Source organism: Mustela erminea, chromosome 9 (assembly GCF_009829155.1).
Source record: "Mustela erminea isolate mMusErm1 chromosome 9, mMusErm1.Pri, whole genome shotgun sequence".
NCBI classification, from domain to species: domain Eukaryota; kingdom Metazoa; phylum Chordata; class Mammalia; order Carnivora; family Mustelidae; genus Mustela; species Mustela erminea.
In genome coordinates this window covers 101,491,488-101,508,570 of record NC_045622.1, presented here as the reverse complement: position 1 = coordinate 101,508,570, position 17,083 = coordinate 101,491,488, and the positions used below count along the sequence as shown (strand labels likewise).

At 42.4% G+C, this 17,083-nt stretch overlaps 1 protein-coding gene across 9 annotated transcripts in view; it reads right to left on the bottom strand.

Annotated features, from left to right (window-relative positions):
• Positions 1–3,089: 3,089 nt before the first annotated feature.
• CTNND1 (catenin delta 1) overlaps positions 3,090–17,083 on the bottom strand; it is a 51,713-nt gene continuing 37,719 nt past the window's right edge. For 6 of the 9 annotated variants that reach the window (XM_032356581.1, XM_032356583.1, XM_032356584.1 and 3 more), the window contains 11 exons: positions 16,823–16,976; positions 15,879–15,947; positions 15,471–15,598; positions 15,217–15,367; positions 14,073–14,265; positions 13,598–13,712; positions 12,958–13,045; positions 10,292–10,354; positions 9,429–9,532; positions 8,948–9,034; positions 3,090–8,660 (listed from right to left, as the gene is read on the bottom strand). In XM_032356581.1, the coding sequence (XP_032212472.1) occupies positions 8,649–8,660; positions 8,948–9,034; positions 9,429–9,532; positions 10,292–10,354; positions 12,958–13,045; positions 13,598–13,712; positions 14,073–14,265; positions 15,217–15,367; positions 15,471–15,598; positions 15,879–15,947; positions 16,823–16,976 (1,164 nt within the window). In that variant the 3' untranslated portion in view covers positions 3,090–8,648. The remainder of the gene's footprint in view (positions 8,661–8,947; positions 9,035–9,428; positions 9,533–10,291; positions 10,355–12,957; positions 13,046–13,597; positions 13,713–14,072; positions 14,266–15,216; positions 15,368–15,470; positions 15,599–15,878; positions 15,948–16,822; positions 16,977–17,083) is intronic. The other 3 variants (XM_032356587.1, XM_032356588.1, XM_032356586.1) reach the window with 3 other exon arrangements.

Sequence of the window (17,083 nt, the reverse complement as noted above, 5' to 3'; positions counted from 1 at the left end):
ATCATCCCTAAAGTAGTTGCACACAGACACTGAGCAGAGCACGCACACAGCTAAACATAGATTATCCATACATATATGTAGGAGAGAAGTAGCTGGTGGTTGATAGACTGACAATACGGTTAATAGCCTATGTGCCCACACTGTTCTAAGTGCAACTGCACCATCTCATTTAATCTTCATAGTTACCCTGTTGGTAAGCATTATTATTCCCATGTTACCTATGATGAAAGGCACCTAAAGCTTAAGAAATTTGCCCAAAGTCTCACAGCTAAGTAGCAGAATAAGGATAAGTATAAGTAGCAGAACCAGTCTGGTTCCAGAGCCTGAGTTTAGTGTGGAATTCTTTTATATGTATTACCATTCTGAATCATCTCAAAAACCTATGAGCTAGATTTCAGAGGTATTAACCTCAACAAAGAGAAAATAAATAATGGAATAAAGCAACAGGCACTTGAATAAGACATTAGCACATACTGGTCTCATGGAAAATCTATGCCTTCCATTGCAGGTGCACACGCTTTAAGAGAAAGGAATGCATATTACAAATGTGTGTTGCAGAGATCTATCAACAACCCAAAATTTGAAACAACATCCCTGAGTCCTAAGTCCCTCTTAGAGCCCAGGAAATGATTCAAGACCCAGAGCTGAGCTAAAAAAAAAGCCCAGTGTGGGATGCCTGGATGGTTCACTTGGTTTTAAGGATCCCAGGACCCTAGATCAGGGTCCTGGGGAGGACCCTAGTTCAGGGTCCTGGGGAGGACCCTAGTTGGGGAGCCTACTTCTTCCCCTCCCTCTGACCCTATCACCCACCTCATACTCTCTCAAAAAAAAAAAAAAATTAAAAAAAAAAAAGAACACGAGCCCAGTGCTCCCCCTTGAACTCTTCTAACTTAGAACCAGTAGTTCTGGTTCATCTCCCAAAATGTACATCTCCCTCATGTCAGATAGACAGCTTCCAGCCTTAGCTCAGCCCTACTCTGAATCAAGCCCTATCAGGATATGGTGACGCCACTCAGGCCTCACATATCAAGGGATCAGCAACTAAGTCAACAAAATATTAAAATATTCTGTCTTGACCTTCCGTCTTTAGGTCAGGCTGACCAACTCACGTACCAGCCAGCAAATAATCTTCATTTAAATTTTAACTTCACTTTAATGGAAATCGCTGGACTCTTCTCTTTTCCCCTTCTTACACTTCACTCACTGCTCTTTCCCTGCACACATCTACTTCATAGACCACACACTTTGCCCCAGGGCTATGAAATAGAAGTAGGCTCTTTACCTCCTAAGAATGGTTTGGAACTTGGGTGCCTGGATGGCTCAGTTAGGTGTCTTGCCTTCCTCTCAGGTCATGATCTCAGGATCCTGGGATCAAGACCCGTATTGGGGCTCCCTGCTCAGCAGGGAGCTTGCTTCTCCCTCTCCCACTCCTCCTGCTTATGTTCCCTGTCAAATAAAAAAAATCTTTGGGGGAAAAAAAAAATGGTTTGGAACTTATATGCTGTCTGTTTTTCAGCTATTTAGCTAATATGCATAGTTTCACACAAGCCTTTAGTATCTTTTATATATAAGAATATGTAAGATTAAATTAGCACTATCACCCCTGACATGCTGTTGTCCAGTATTTTATTCCAGTCCATATCCCCCTCTCACAAATTACATATTGCTCTAAGTTAATGCTTTCTTACTTTTACCAACATTGACCAGTCTTTGTTTAGTGTCCTTTCTTGAATCTGGTTTGCCACTTGAGATCATTTTCCTTCTGCCTCAATAACATCCTGTAGATTTTACCTTTTCTGAGAGGCAAACCTTGCCTAGGTCCAAAAAATATTGTTAGCCCCCTTTCTTTAAGTTCTGCTAAGTGTCAATTTCCATGATAACAGTTCTCTTGTTCTCAACAGGATGAATGGTTAGAATTCCCCATTTTTGGCTTTCATGGTTAATGCTGAGAAGTTACCCATCTGGGCTGTTTTCCACAGGTAGTTTGTGTTTTTGCTCTAACTGCTCAAGATTTTAGGTTTTCTGCATCTCACCCTGTCTCTAGAAATGAGTTCCTTTTTAATCTTGTTTGGAATTCACTGGGATTCCTAAATCTGAGGTCTGGTGCCTTTCACCAAATCTGATCATTATCTGCCATCCCTATCTTTGGGTATTGCCTCTTCCTATAATTTCCACCTGGAGCTGCAGATAACGTACATGAAATCTTACTTCCTTGTCCCAACCTCGACATCATTGCTATTTTCCATTCTTCCTTCTCTTTCTTCTTCTGTAGAATTCATTCTGGATAATTTGTTGAGAACTATCTTCCATTTCACTTGTAGCCCTTCAACTTCTCCAACCTGTTTCATCTAAGTTTTTAGTTCAACTCTGTCTTTCTCCTAATTGAAAATGGCTTTTTTCAAATCTGATTGCAATCCTCTTACTTTCAAACTTGTTTTACTTTGTAATCAAAACGTTATCTCATTACAATCTGTGTGAAAATGCCAACATCTGAAGTATTTAAGAATTGGCCTCTGTGTCTTTCTGCATCTTTTTCACTTATGGGGCCTTATCTCTGTGCATCATCATTCTGGAGCAGGACTGCTCATCTGCCTTAGGAGTCTCTCTGTGGGAAGTGAACCATTACCAGGACTGCATTTGCTTCTGGAAATCCCCTGGAGGCATGACCAGCTAAGTAACGCTTTAAATTCCCCACTTAAAATTTTTTGGACCACACAGACAGTGCACAAAAAATTTGTACTGAAAACCCACAGAGGGCCATCTTGTGGCTATGAATTCTCAGGGAAGATACTGTGCTTCTTCCTTCTGTCTAGCACCATGTGCGACAAGCGTTCCTTGCTATTCCCCTCTATAGAGTTCATTTCTTATTTACCTTGACACTGAAGGTATTACAGCTTTACCTGGAGTCACCTGCAAAACTCATTTCCTGTTTCCCATACCCTCCCTGTATAGTCACTAAAATAGATGCTTAAAGTCTGCTGAGTTTGGCAAAAACTCTGGGTAAAAGCTAGCTTTTAGCAATTGCTTACTTCTTAGGATTCCAATTTTCACTTCATTTTGAAGATCTTTAGATTACTTATTTTTATGCTTGTTTGTCAATGTGTTCATAAGTATTGTTTATAAATATATTTACCCAGCATCTTGCTTGTTTCTGCTGAAATGACATTTCAGATGATCTAATCTACCCAAAATGCCAACAGAAGCCTGAACTAGTCCCAGCTATAGGCACAATACTCTGCCCATCCTTAATTCTGAGAAGGGTAGGTCGTAAAAAGACCGACAGCCCAAAGTCCACAGAAGACCAGTGCTAACCTTGCCTTGCCTTAAAGGTGGAGGGGAAAAGGTGTCAAGACAAGAGCCGAGTAAGTGCTTCACACTTCACCACAAATAATCCGGATTTTCTTTTCCTCAGGGACAACCACCATTAGGGCATTCAGACTGTGCCCATTAACACTAGAGTATCTGCAGAAAAAAAGCAAGATAGTATTCTCTTCTGCATCCTCACTGGAAGAACCTGTCCTTTTCAACAAAGAGATGTATATGGAGAGAAACGTAGCACTTTTTCCTTAGCTAAAAATCAAACCCCACACTTAAAATGATGTTTATAGCTCTTACGATGTATACTGACAAGTGTAAAGCTCTTGACTCGTCCACTTGTGGATAGCTGGTCCTGGTCACTTCAGACCACATGAAGAGGGGGAAAAGACTAAGGATATAATGCAGACAGACATGATTATTTTCACGCTTTCCCTACCTCACTTCCTCCAGCTTTCTCTTCATCCACGTCTGCCTCTAACTTCCACGTGGGTCAGCTTAAGACCGAATGCTTTAAGTGACTGTCAGACAACAGGAAAGTAAAAGAAATTCACTTCTACAATGTTTTTTTTCCTTTTTTGAGGTACCTTGCCTTTCAGGAGTGATTTAAGTTTCCAGACACACCTCCCTGGCTTTGGCCAATGGGGCCACATACTCTCCAGTCCAGGTACCCTTTGTAGCCAGAAGTGACACACTCGTCAAAGTCAGCAACTCCAGAAGATTCCCTCTGTACTACCAGGCCCCATATCAAGGACTAGCTTCACCTATCAGCAGCCTAGATATTATCTGTAGGACAGTTTGTAAGGTAAGAAGTCTTTCCTACCTACACACCAGCCTATCACTATTATCTCAAATTCAACTATAAGCAATTTATTACTTTGAAATCAAGTTTTATGAATTCTCCCGTACTGTGATTATCATCACGCACACCATGTTACTAGCAATGGTGCCAGTGCAGTTAGAGCCAGTTATCCCAGATTCCAGTTTGAGGCTAAAACCTTCAACTAAGTCATTAACTAGACCACGGTCTCAAGTTGCAATTAACTGACCACAGGCATCAGAATAACCTAGGTGACTTATCAAGATTTCAGATTCCTGAGTCACTTTTTTTTTCCCCCATCAGTTTTTGGAAATAGAACAAAGGCATCTGCATTTTGTAAGGTTCCCAGGTAATTCTTGTGTACTTGTTCAGATCCAGAAAGTGAGGTCTTGCTGGTCTTAAGTTTATCTATGAAAATACCAAGATGAATCTCTACTATCTTATACTTCAGATAGAAAGACAAAATTGAGAAATAATGACCTAGAAAGGCTGGCTGGTCCTTAGTTCTTCCTGGGGGAGATATTTCCACTTTGTAACAAAGTACTTTAAGTTCAGCAAGAAAGAACAAGTGGCCAAGTGAGGTCGTAGCTTTGAGCGGTGAGAAAGTATGTCTCAGCAGGACCCATTACAGCTAGCTATTTCACGAACATGTGCGGGGGGTGGCGGGAAGCCTCACTGAGAGAGAAGACCAGTGGAGCATCATCTATAACCACTTCCAGAAACAACTCAGGCTCTCAAGGTTCAAGAACATCATCAGTATCTTGACAAAATCCATGGGATTCCTAAAGTTGCTGTTAGTAGGAGATAGCAACGGGCTTCCAAAGCATTCCTAAATCGGTGTCAAGATACTTAAGAGATATAGGGGATTTACAGATCATTCTGTTTAACACCTTATTTTAGGCAGGAACAGAGAAATGTTTTGAAAAGGCCACAAATCAGAGTGCCTGGCTGACTCAGAAGGTAGAGCAAGGGGCTTTCACGTGATCTTGGGGTCCTGAGTTTAAGCCCCATGTTGGGTGCAGAGCTTAAAAAAATAAATAGAAGACCACAGATCTTAATCACACAGTTCACATGGACTGTAAAGAGGACGTGTCCATCTGTTTCATTCTCTCACCCTAACATCCACAACACCTAGCACATAGAAGATGCTCAGTAAATATTGAATGAGATGAAACAAATGGACCAACCCAGGGAGGAGGGAGAACAGTAAGTTCTGTTTATAGCTCAGTATCAGTGGATAGTAACTGTATCAGTGGATAGTAACTGTAACAGTGGATAATAACTATAACATGGTTACAGATGATGCTCCAACAGAAGGCTATTCACCAGTAGCCTTTTTTTTTCCACAGAGATAGAAAACCATTTCAAGTGAAGCTACCAAACCCCTTTGGAAAGCAAACTCTGATAGCTTTTTGGCTCTGTGATTCACCCCTCTAGTCTAAAACTACAACTGTTAGACACAAGCTGTAAAAGGGACCAGCTTCAAGGCCTAGATTTCCTGGTCTCACTAGCCCAATAAAGTTTTTATACCCAAGACCTAGTTCAACAAAAATTGAGACATGACCATCATCAGAAGCTATAGATTTTTAATCTAAAGATTGGGCATACAGCAAGCATTTGACATAAATTCTTGAGTTTTTTAATTATATAATGGGATAGGGGCCCCAGAAAAATAAGTCTCTTTCCATAGGTCTTAATCCGTGGCCTCTGCGGTCAAGACAATCCCTAGCAACCCAGCAAGTGTTTGCTATCCATCCACATATTATTTGGTAGGACACAAGAGCAGCTATAGGTCTGTCCCTTGTCTTCTTACTGAAGGATTACAGATAGCCTGAAAAGCAACATTGTGGCCCAGTATTCACTTATATACACGAGCCTTTTAATTACACGTTTTCTTATTAGGAGGGCAGTTGGAGTTGGTAGCGTCTAACCTTCTAGTCATAAACGTTAAATGCTCAAAAGGACCGTGTATTGCAATGGGCTTTGTTCAACATTCATTTTATCGAATTTCCAAAAGAATTCCGGTGACTAAGAAAGTCCTTAGTTCCTTATACTTCAGTTTCCCATCTAAGTTAGCAATAAGTTTCCTGTGCTCTACTTAACCACATTTAATTTTTAAGAATCTTAAGAGGAAACATGTCTCACATGTAATTAAAAAGAATGTTGCTTGGTAAGAGTTGGGACTGAGCTCACAGTAGTTCCATCCCGGTATAACCCCCTTCTGGCTGCTCTGGAGAGAAGAAGGACCCAGATACATATAAGGAAGTAACCAAGATGAAAAGGAGGGAAGAGATACAGCTGGAAGTGAAGAAATGACACAGACCCCCCACATACACACTTTAAAAACTTTATTTATATAAAAAACTCATTTGTTTTTAAAAGCATTAACAAGAGAGAAAGAAAAACAGGAAAGGTATGGAGCAGAAGACTTGCCCCTTAGTAGTGTTCGGTGGGAGGTGGGATTTTTGGTTCTCTGGAATTGAATGTTTAGTGTTTTTATAAACAAAAAAGAAAAAAAAATAGTTAAAGGTCCCCAAAAGCCCATGGCTGTTCTATTACCCACACCCCACCGAGAAAAAGAGCACCAGGAAAAGAGCAAAAGAGGAGAAGAGAAACCAAGAGTGGAGCCAGGTCCAAATGGGGGCGATTTCCCCTGTGCAGTATGTTCTTAGGGTCAGAGAGGGGAAAAGGCTCCTTTTTGCCAGAAAAGGAGTGGGAAGAAATGGGGGGGGGGGGGTAAATAAGGGATTTTAATGTATAGGGGAAGGGAAGGGGGGTGGTGGTGGGTTGTGCACTTTTCTCTTACCCCATAGCCTCAATTTATAAGGGGAGGGGGAGAGAGAGAAGGATAAAGATTTCCAGTTGCATTGAACAGAGCTTTTAGATTAAGGGGAGGAGTAAAAGGCAAAAAAGGAGAAGGGTTAAAAACGAAACAAAACAAAACAAAACAAAAAAAATTAAAAAACAACCAGCATAGCAGCTGATTCCTCTAGCCCAACCCACTAATAAACACTAAACTGAAAGGAGGTGGTACTGGGGTGGGGGGCAGGGGAGGCAGGGAGGGAGGGCACAAGAGGCGATCTCCCTCCAGCCACTTCAGAGATGACAGTAAATTCTGAGCAACTAAGGAGTAAGAGTCACACCACTCACTCCTCCCGTATTTTGAGATTCATCAGAACAGGATTTTTGCAAAATCCCAACCATATACTATTGAGCAAAAGCTGAATGGCTGAAATCAGAGGCTCTACCAATTCCCAACAGAGAATCTGAGGTTCTCTAGGTCACCTCTCCTTTCTGCTATTTAGGGCCAATAGTGGGTAAGAAAGCAACAAAATATAATTTGCAAAATCATGAAAATGAGACCGCAGAGGCAAAGAAAGGCACATGGAAGGGAAGGAGGAGATGCACCCCAGGCCAAAGGCACAAAGAAGAGGCAAATCCAGGGGCGATCTCCACCTTTTAAGGGTAAAGGGGGTGGGAATATGTACATCAAGTCCTTTTGTCAGCCAACCAACCCAGGGAAGAGGCAGGGAGGGAAGGGCAGTAAGGGTAGGAAAAGGAGACATAAGGGCAGGGGGGAAGCCAGCTTCAAAGCTTCCTGCCAGTTTCAGACTAACTGATTCATGTACATTCCTACTAACTCCTCTTAGAGGTTCTTCTCCTCCCCAGAAGACATCTTTCTGCTCCTTCTCACCCAAAAAGTCTTCCTTGATACATTCTCCTCTTTCTAGTCTCTTGCAAATGGCCAGGCCAAGTCAGCAGACATTATCACAGGATGGAAGAGGAAGATGAAGGACAGCCTCAGTAAGGGGCGACGGCAGCAGCCCAGGTTGTCATGAGGCTGGAGAAGACATGGAGTCTGTAGGTCCATGACGCTCCCTGCCCTGGAGATGAGGAGAGCGAGGTTTCTTAATCTCAGTTCTAGAAGACCTTCACTTACTCAAGGGCCCTTGCCAGGTGGAATGTGCCAATGTTGCCAGCCTTCTTTGAATCAAAAATAGTCACTGGGGTAAGGGAAGAGCTCACACTCCCCATTCTCCAAAAAAATAAAAGTCCCTTCCCCACCAGGGAAAAAAATCTTGATTAAGAATTATCAGTTTATCAGAGTGCTGGACACTGCATATACTGCATGTAACTTCCAATTCTTCCCATGGCTTCCAGTGAGGACTCCCACTTGCTCCCTCCCTCCATACAAGGCCAAGAGTCCCAGAGAGACCTGGTAAAAAAAAAAAGCTAATCTGCAGCAGTTTCTCAAGATATGCATATAACTGAGTCAGGCTTCTTGGGAGCAAATGGAGGGGATCTGCAGGGGGTAGGAGGGATAATTAAGCTTCACTGGAACAAGTTAGGAGTTGGTGGAAAGAAGGCGGCCACTTAGGGCTAGAAGGGCAGGAGGCAGCCTGGCAGTTGGCACAATAGTCCAGCGAAGAAAGGGAAAAATCATCAGTCCATTTCGCCACCAAAAAATAAAAGTACATATATTATAAGCTCAGATGTAGCGGAGATAGTGGTGCTAAATCTTCTGCTGTAGGGAAAAAAAGAGAAAGAGATGTTAATAGGATTGGGAATGAGGAGAACCAAACGACAGTTGAGCAAATCTGGAGGGAGGAAAGTAGCACGTAATGGAGAATCCGATCACCAGAGGCATGTCCCAGCCTTGTAAGAGGCAACAATCACAGAAGCAGCACCCCCCAAGCTCCAACTGGCTGAGACTAGGGTCTCTGGCCTGATCAGATCAGCATGATTGGCAAACTGCCAGCACACAGGGGCCTCCTTCCTCAAGATGATCTTGCGGGTGGCTGGAGGACATACCATGGAGGGGTAAGACACTTGGTCCCCCTCATCATCCAAAACCAACACATCCAACTCTTCCTCCAGAGATTCCTGCCCCTCGTCCTGCTGTGAACACATGCAATTTGTTAGTAAGGAAACAGAAACCTCGTGAGTGTGTGCCAGATCTAAGGAAAAATCCCCGAACTGGTCAACTCAAACAAAACAAGAGAATAGTGATAAAAGGGCAAGATATTCCAGAAAGGGCAGGGACAAGAGTAATGTATGAGAATACACTGATCAGCATTGGTTGCCATTTATTGTCTACCTTCCCCTAACCTGACCGTCGCAGAATGACCCAAGAAATCCCAACGTGAGTCAAAACCCCTACTTTACCTGGAAACCCCTACCAGGAAAGGATACTGTCTTTCACCAGGTACTTTTTTTCCCTATATCTCAAAACATGGAGGTTTCAAAACAGAACTAGCCTTAGAAGGACAACAGTATATAAAAGAGAATTTACCATCAGGGGTGTTCCCTTCAACGGCTCCATTTCACCTAGATCCCCGGATCGATCCAGTGTTCTGTTGTGGTCCCCTCTCTCGTTCAGTGTGGAATAGTTGTTATCTAGCGAAAAAAGTACAACAGGATGGTCCCCTCTTGTGTACACTATATATTAAGCAGAGAAGTGTGAATTAGGCACCCCTGTTGGAAGTAAACTTTGTCAAATGTTCCAGAAAGACATTAAGGTCTCATCCTTGACTTAAGGTCCCGGACTTAAACAGAACTTGTAGGACATAGGATAATAAAGCTAAACAGAAGCAAGCTGTATATAAATGGTACTGGAATTAAGAGGAGAGACAGTAAGGTGTGCTGCCAACAGTCAGGAAGGACCTAACAAAGGAGACAGGACTTAATTAAGGCTTTGGGGATGAAGAAAATTTAGCAAAACAAAGGGAAAGGGCACTCCAATAAGAGGTTATTACCTGAACAAAATCAAAATAGTGTAAAGACAAAATAGCAAATTAGACCGGGGTGGGGTGGGGGGCTGAAACAGACTACATGAAAGGAAAATGGAGAGGGAGCCTGGGGCCAGCTGGTGAAAGGCTTTAACAATTTAAGGACCCACAAGTGATACTGTAGTAAGTGGGGGTGGGAGTAGAGAATGATTTTTTTTTTTTAAACCTTTGCATATGTGGGAATGTAGAAGAAAGTAGATAGGTTCACTAAATCTCTTCCTATCCTTACAAATGGAAATGTCCAGCCAATGAATGCTCTCCCAGGATGGTAAATGGTGAAGGTGCTAGGAAAAAACCGCCAAGGCCAGACAGTTCTCATCCCAATGAAATATTACTCCATGTCCTCAGGCAGGAATTAATCACCTACCTAATGACTTTGTGTTTGATCCCATACTGCTCATCTGAATTTCTTCCCGATCAGGTTTCTTATCTATACGGAGTCAGAAAGTTATCCAGGTCAAAAACCAACTCTTCGAATTCTACTCAACATAAAAATTGCTCTCTGGTTCATCCTCCCTCTCCTTCATCAAATTTTTACTGAGCACCCGCTATGTGCCAGAGAGTAGACAAAGCCCTCATGGGCCTTAAAGAGATCCCTTTCCAAAGGACTCCTAACGTAAGAAACCATTCACTCTAAGCCAGCAATTGTCAAATTATTTGGTCTCCTGACCCCTTTTAGTCTTAAAAATTATTAAGAACCAAAAAGCATTCATTGGTATAAGCCATATGCATTACTATTTTACTGAACTGAGAGATTAATACTTACTTCACTTAAAAGTAACAAGAAAGTTATTCCATGTCAACATAAAACTTTTAATGTTTTAAAAAAGCAGGGTTTTGTTGTTTTTTTCTTTTTTTTTTTAATTTTTACATATCTTTTTCAAGTTTGGCTTAATAGAAGACAGCTGGATTTTCACATCCACTTCTACATTCAATCTACTGTGACATAATTTTAGTTGAAGTACAAAGAATTTTAACAATCTTTTCAGATAAATTCTTTGATAGTATACTAACACTCAACAAGTACGGTTCCTCTAAGGTTAGCAACATGAATCCAAATGAATGATCTCCTCATACTTCATTAAATTAAAATGCACTGGTCTGTCCTGCACTTTGACTAGGTCAATTACCTATGTATGCTTCTGAAACATCACGCATTGGTCACTTGGAAAATACTGGTTCAGAGTAAGGCAGATCTACACATTAACGCATTTCATTATACAACATCAAAAAACCAAGTCACATTCATTACTATTATCACTGATTTCAATAAAAAGTCTCTTAAGTATTGGGGTGTTACCAGGCTCATAATGGCAGGTGTAGGAGTTTGCCAAAGTTATCATTTTTGGGGGCGCCTAGATGGCTTAGTGGTTTAAGCCTCTGCCTTCAGCTCAGGTGATCCCAGGGTCCTGGGATAGAACCCTGCATTGGGCGCTCTGCTCAGCAGTGAGCCTACTTCCCCCTTTCTCACGGCCTGCCTCTCTGCCTACTTGTGATCTCTGTCAAATAAATAAATAAAAATCTTAAAAAAAAAAAAAAAGTTACCACTTTTACTTGAAAATTCGGGCAACAATTACGGTCACTTATTTTTCCTCAAAGTGACAAGCTCACTGCATTCATTTTTGAGAAAAATATCTAGCAAATATCCAAGTCTGAATAGGTGTAGTTGGTCTTTCCTTCTTTTCCCCCCCAAGGGAAAATAAGAGTCCATTAAAAAAGTGGCTAGTACACTTGGAAACTCCAACTATATCGACCATCATGCTCTGTATGCAGCACAGGATCTTTCAAGAAGATGCATACTCAAGGTTAGAAAAACCTTGAGTTTTTCTCCATCAAGTATATTCTTAAGTGAAACCAGTTTCGTTTGTTTTTTTTTTTTTTTTTTAAAGTTGTGAGTCCACAGCAATAAAGACTGCGATGACTGATTTGGCCTGGCGTCACTGCCGATGTGCACCACCAGGGCTTTGACACAACTGGCACAAAAGTCAACAAACATGGGGATGGATCCTCACACCACGTTTCAAGAGCCCTGAGGCAAAAGCCAAGTGTCATCATGATAATAAAGAGTTACAGGGCACCTGGGTGGCTCTGTGGGTTAAGCCTCTGCCTTTGGCTCGGGTCATGATCTCAGGGTCTTGGGATAGAGCCCTGCATCGGGTTCTCTGCTCAGCAGGGAGCCTGCGCCCCCCCCCCCCGCCTGCCTCTCTGTCTACTTGTGATCTCTATCAAATAAACAAATGAAATCTTAAAAAAAAAAAAGATAATAAGAGTTACAATATACAATTCCATGAAAAAGAAAACATTTCATAAAACAAAATATATAATTCATCTTTTGGGAAAAAAATGTATTTGCTCACATAGCAAAAAATAAAAACCACAAAGAGCAGCAGTTATCTCTGAGTAATAGAAGTAAGTGGTTTTGTTGTTGTTATTTTTCTGGTTGTCTGTATTTTCTAAGTTTTCAACAGCCCATAATGTTACCCAGTATTACATGGGAATTTAAAAAGCAAGAAATAATCGGGGCGCCTGGGTGGCTCAGTGGGTTAAGCCACTACCTTCGGCTCAGGTCATGATCCCAGGGTCCTGGGATCGAGTCCCACATCGGGCTCTCTGCTCAGCGGGGAGACTGCTTCCTCCTCTCTCTCTCTGCCTGCCTCTCTGCCTACTTGTGATCTCTCTCTGTCAAATAAATAAATAAATTCTTTAAAAAAAAAAAAAGGCAAGAAATAATCATTAGGCAATATATACATGTATCAAATCATTGTGTTGTACACCTTGCATTTGTACAATGACAGGTATCTGTTCTCTCTCAAAGAGAGAATTTGGTGAGACTAGAGTTCACTGCCCGGTCACTGTAAGCCTGCAAGCAAGGACAGAGAATCCCACCCGGGCTCCTGCCTCGAACAATCCCCAGGTGAAGTATTATTACCCTCATTCAATAATAAATATATATTCTATTCCTCAGGCAGTCTGCCCACTAAAGACAGCAGTGGTGGGATAAAAGCAGAGGGGTATGCCCCGTAGATACTGTACCTGTTTTCTGGTTCCGGTCAATGAGAGGGAGAGTGCTGTCGTCGTATGAATGACTGCTCTGGCTTCGAGAAGCGTTGTTTAGATTCACCTGGAGGCAAACATAAAATGCAACAACGTCAGAGAATACTGAATTCACCCACATCTTATTCCCCAGTGGGCACACACCATCAGGTCCCTATTCTCAAATACAACTCTTACCGAAAGAGGACTCATACAGGTTAAAGAAACACCTATAAAGTGAAACAATCTAAAATGTTACAGCTTCTATTTATGCTCCTGATGGTATTCAGGAGACGACAGGGGACCAAACACTCATACTATCAGAAGGTGACACAGTCTCTGGTAAATTCCTTCAAAGGGCTATGGCAGATTTGGGGAAAAGTCAAAAAGGCCACCTTCCTCCGTCACGACCAGCACTGACAGCATGCTGTGATGCAGAGGAAAACTGCAGCTGTTTGGGCAGCAAATGAAGCGTAGGCACCACTCTTTTGGGAAGGAGGGGTAAGCCAAATGATTTCCTAAGAGAGACTTGGGATAAAGTAGGACTTTTCTGACAGTGAAGCAGAAGAAACCAAAGACAAAGTGGTACATGAGACCCAGGACAAAAAAGTACACGCCTAAGGCCCCAGAGCTGCTCTACCTGGAAGTCTGATTTCTTCCATCCTTCTTTTTCCAGTGGCTTCCGTAGTTCCTTATAGCCCCAGATTGTCTGTAATACAAGTGCTGCTGCTCGGACTTCTTTTTCTGAACGGTTCCTTTTGAAAAAAGTTAACACCAGATGGAATTTGGACATTAAGACAAGGGAAGAAGCTGAGAACCTGTATTCTCTAATACGATGTCACACTAGAAATGCCAAAATGGGCAGGAGCAAATATTCACCAAGCTCTGTATTCTGTCCTCACCACTGACACACACAAAACAAATGTTTGATGAAAAAGCAGGTTATCAATTGATAGCTCAACATCAAGACAAAAAAAAGAGCAGTTATCTCTTCATTCTTTACATATAAAAAGGGGGAAATAACCTTAGAAAGCAAAAGGGGAGCGCTCCTTCCTAGCAGCTCCCCCCTCTTACACTCAAACTCTTCCAGCTGTCATTTTACACATTAAACTCACCCTGATTTGTTGATCAGTACCAGCTTCTCAATGCCCTGTGTCTCTCGAAGCTTTTTGGCAGCTTCCAAGTTCTCAGCAATAACCTCATTGATGGTGTTCAAGAGAGAGACCACGGTGTCCTCAGAGAAATTCTGGGAAGAGCTCTGCTGCCCTCCTGGCAGATTCTTTACCAAGTTGGGAATAGCATGTTTACCTATAGCATTAAGACAAAACGAATGTGTGCAGGGAGAACAAGCCAAGTTCAGCTGTAAGGAGCCCAAGACTACACTTAACTACACTGATCGTTGAAAATGTGGTATTGTCTCCAGGAATCAACTTCATTCTGCTATAGTATTATCATACCAGAGGAGCTAAGGACCTGGAACAGCCATGAACCCATGGTCTTTCTTATTCATTTATTCTCTCCTCTAGTCACACTGAAACAACATGAATACTTTATATCAAATATGCTAGTTTTTTCAGGTAGTCTAATGAAGATAGCATACATATTTAAATTGTAACAGTTCAATAAAATAGTCGTTATGAATTTAACAAAAAACTGGGCTCTGCCACAGCCCACCTATATTAACTCTGGACAAATTATGTTAAGTTCTTTCCTGGGCCTTTTTCCTTATTCTATAAAAAACTCGACCTCTAGGGCGCCTTGCCTTGGTGGCTCAGTAAGTTAAAGCCTCTGCCTTCAGCTCAGGTCATGATCCCAGGGTCCTGGGATCAAGCCCCACATCGGATTCTCTGCTCAGTGGGAAGCCTGCTTCCTCCTCCCTCTCTCTCTCTCTCTCTCTCTCTCTCTCTGCCTGCCTGCCTCTCTACCTACTTGTGATCTCTGTTAAGTAAATAAATAAAATATTTAAAAAAAAAACTGTACCTCTGTAAAGAGGTCATGATCAATGAGAATGTGTGGAATTATTAACAATGCCTACTAACAAAGGACATGCTTATTAAATAAGCTGTTTCTGTTCTGTTTTTGAAGAGTCATCACTTCTTATCTTACTAAGAATGATTAAACTAGAACGCTTGGAGTTGCAAACTACAGAGAGCTACTGGGATCCCTCCTCTGTCATTTCAGTAATAAACTAAACAACATCAGCTAGATGAAAGACTCTGTACTAGATGCTGAACAAATGGTTCACATCCAACTCCTTACCAATGAGCTCTTTGTTGCGGGCATCCACAGCCAGATTTCTCAGTGCTCCAGACGCAGCTTTCACTACACGCTCATGTTCATTGGTCAGGAGGTCGGCGATGGCAGAAAGAGCCTTCTCTTGACGCAGAGCAGAGCGAATGTATCGACCATACTAGAAATTAACACATGGAAAGAGGTGGAACAGATTACAAATGGCGGCAAACTAGTTAGCTGAGTTCTCCCACCTCTAAATCCATTTTCTAAAAGGTACTCACCGTCCAGCGCCCAGCACACAAGTTCTGGATAGCTCCGGCTGAGGCTTCAAGGATGGCAGGAGTCTTGCTCTCCTTGAGGAGTGAGATATAGATCCGAACCACCTCTGGTTGAAACAAAAGCTCATAGCCTGCACAAGAGAGGACAGAAAAACAGAGAAAGCTAGTCACTACCTATGTGCCAGGCTCTGGCTGGCTGACGTCCAGCTTCAATACTCTGGACCGACGGATTTATGCTCCTGAACCATCAGGCTCCCTATATTCTCCCACCTACCCAACAACCAACTCAGAGTCTTGAGTCCAGGCCTTCTTAAGAACATACTGCACAGTCTACAGTTAGGCTACCCGATACTCATCTGTGGACTATGTGTATGAGACTCTTAGAGACTAAAAATAAAAAGATTAACTTACCTCGAGCTGGACTAGTTCTTTTAGGGAAATCCACTGTATCATTTGCTGGATCCTCTGTGGGTTTTTTCCCTTTGGAAATTAAAAAAAGGACAGAGGGGTAAAGTTTGAGAAAGAAAGAGTCCACTTAGTGCACTTTTTACTCTTCAGTCAAAATCTTTTTGGATCAGAGATGCACTGACGCGGGGTAGGGGTGGGGAAGAGACACCAAAAAGAAGAAAACAGAAAACCAAGCTCCCCTCCCCCATCCCAGCAAGGGGCTGCACAGAAACGAGGACAGAAAACAGGCAGCAGACAAGTAAGATGAGGATAAGCACTGCTGTCGCTGTGGTCCTGAGTTCTGGTAACTGGGACTGCTGCCCAGGAATAGCATGCCATGAGCCACTGGCTCCAAACAGCTGAACTTGTTTCAGTGGTCTTCCTCAAATGAATTTTCCTACATGCATCCATAGGGAAGGGTTAGGAAATACTAGAGAAGCTAAAACCAAAGCATGCAAATTAGAAGTAGGGAAGCACCTTAAAAGATTCCACTCACCTCTGGAGAACCACTCATCTTCCAGTGCGTCACCCAAGGTGGAAAGCAGAAAGAAAGGAAGGAAGAAAAATGCAGGAGAGTGATGTCAACAGGATCATGGGCAAATAAGTAGGAAAGCAGGGAGAAAAAGAAAAACACAGAAAACACAGAGGAGGAATGGGGGAGAAGGCCCCAGATTAGTTGAGTTCTCGTCCTTTGCTGCCCCCAAACTGATACCAGTACCACCACCACCACCATCATCACGACCTTGAATGAAGCACATGACAGAGGGAAGCAGCTGCAGAGCAAGGAGACATCCTTGACTAGGCAGACTCACATACCACTCAGCAAGTATTTTGTACCTAAAGCTAAAAGTGTTCCTTCCCCTTCCTGTCCTACATTAAAGAGCAAGGAACAATGAACCAAGACTCACCTTTGCCCTTCTTGGCCCCAAAGCAACTGGCAGCATGTGGCCCGGTATTATTGGCAACATTGGGAGGTGCCTCTTGGTAACGCTCTGCCTGTGGGATCTCCCGGTGAACTTGATATGACAAATTCCGAAGAAGGCAAACGCAGTTCTCCACAAGCTTGGGAACACAAGACAGAGGGTTTAGTGAACAAGGAAAACGTCTATCGTGATTTCCCAGCAAGAACAGGTTTCCCTGATTGAAGTATTAAAATACTGATCCCCAAA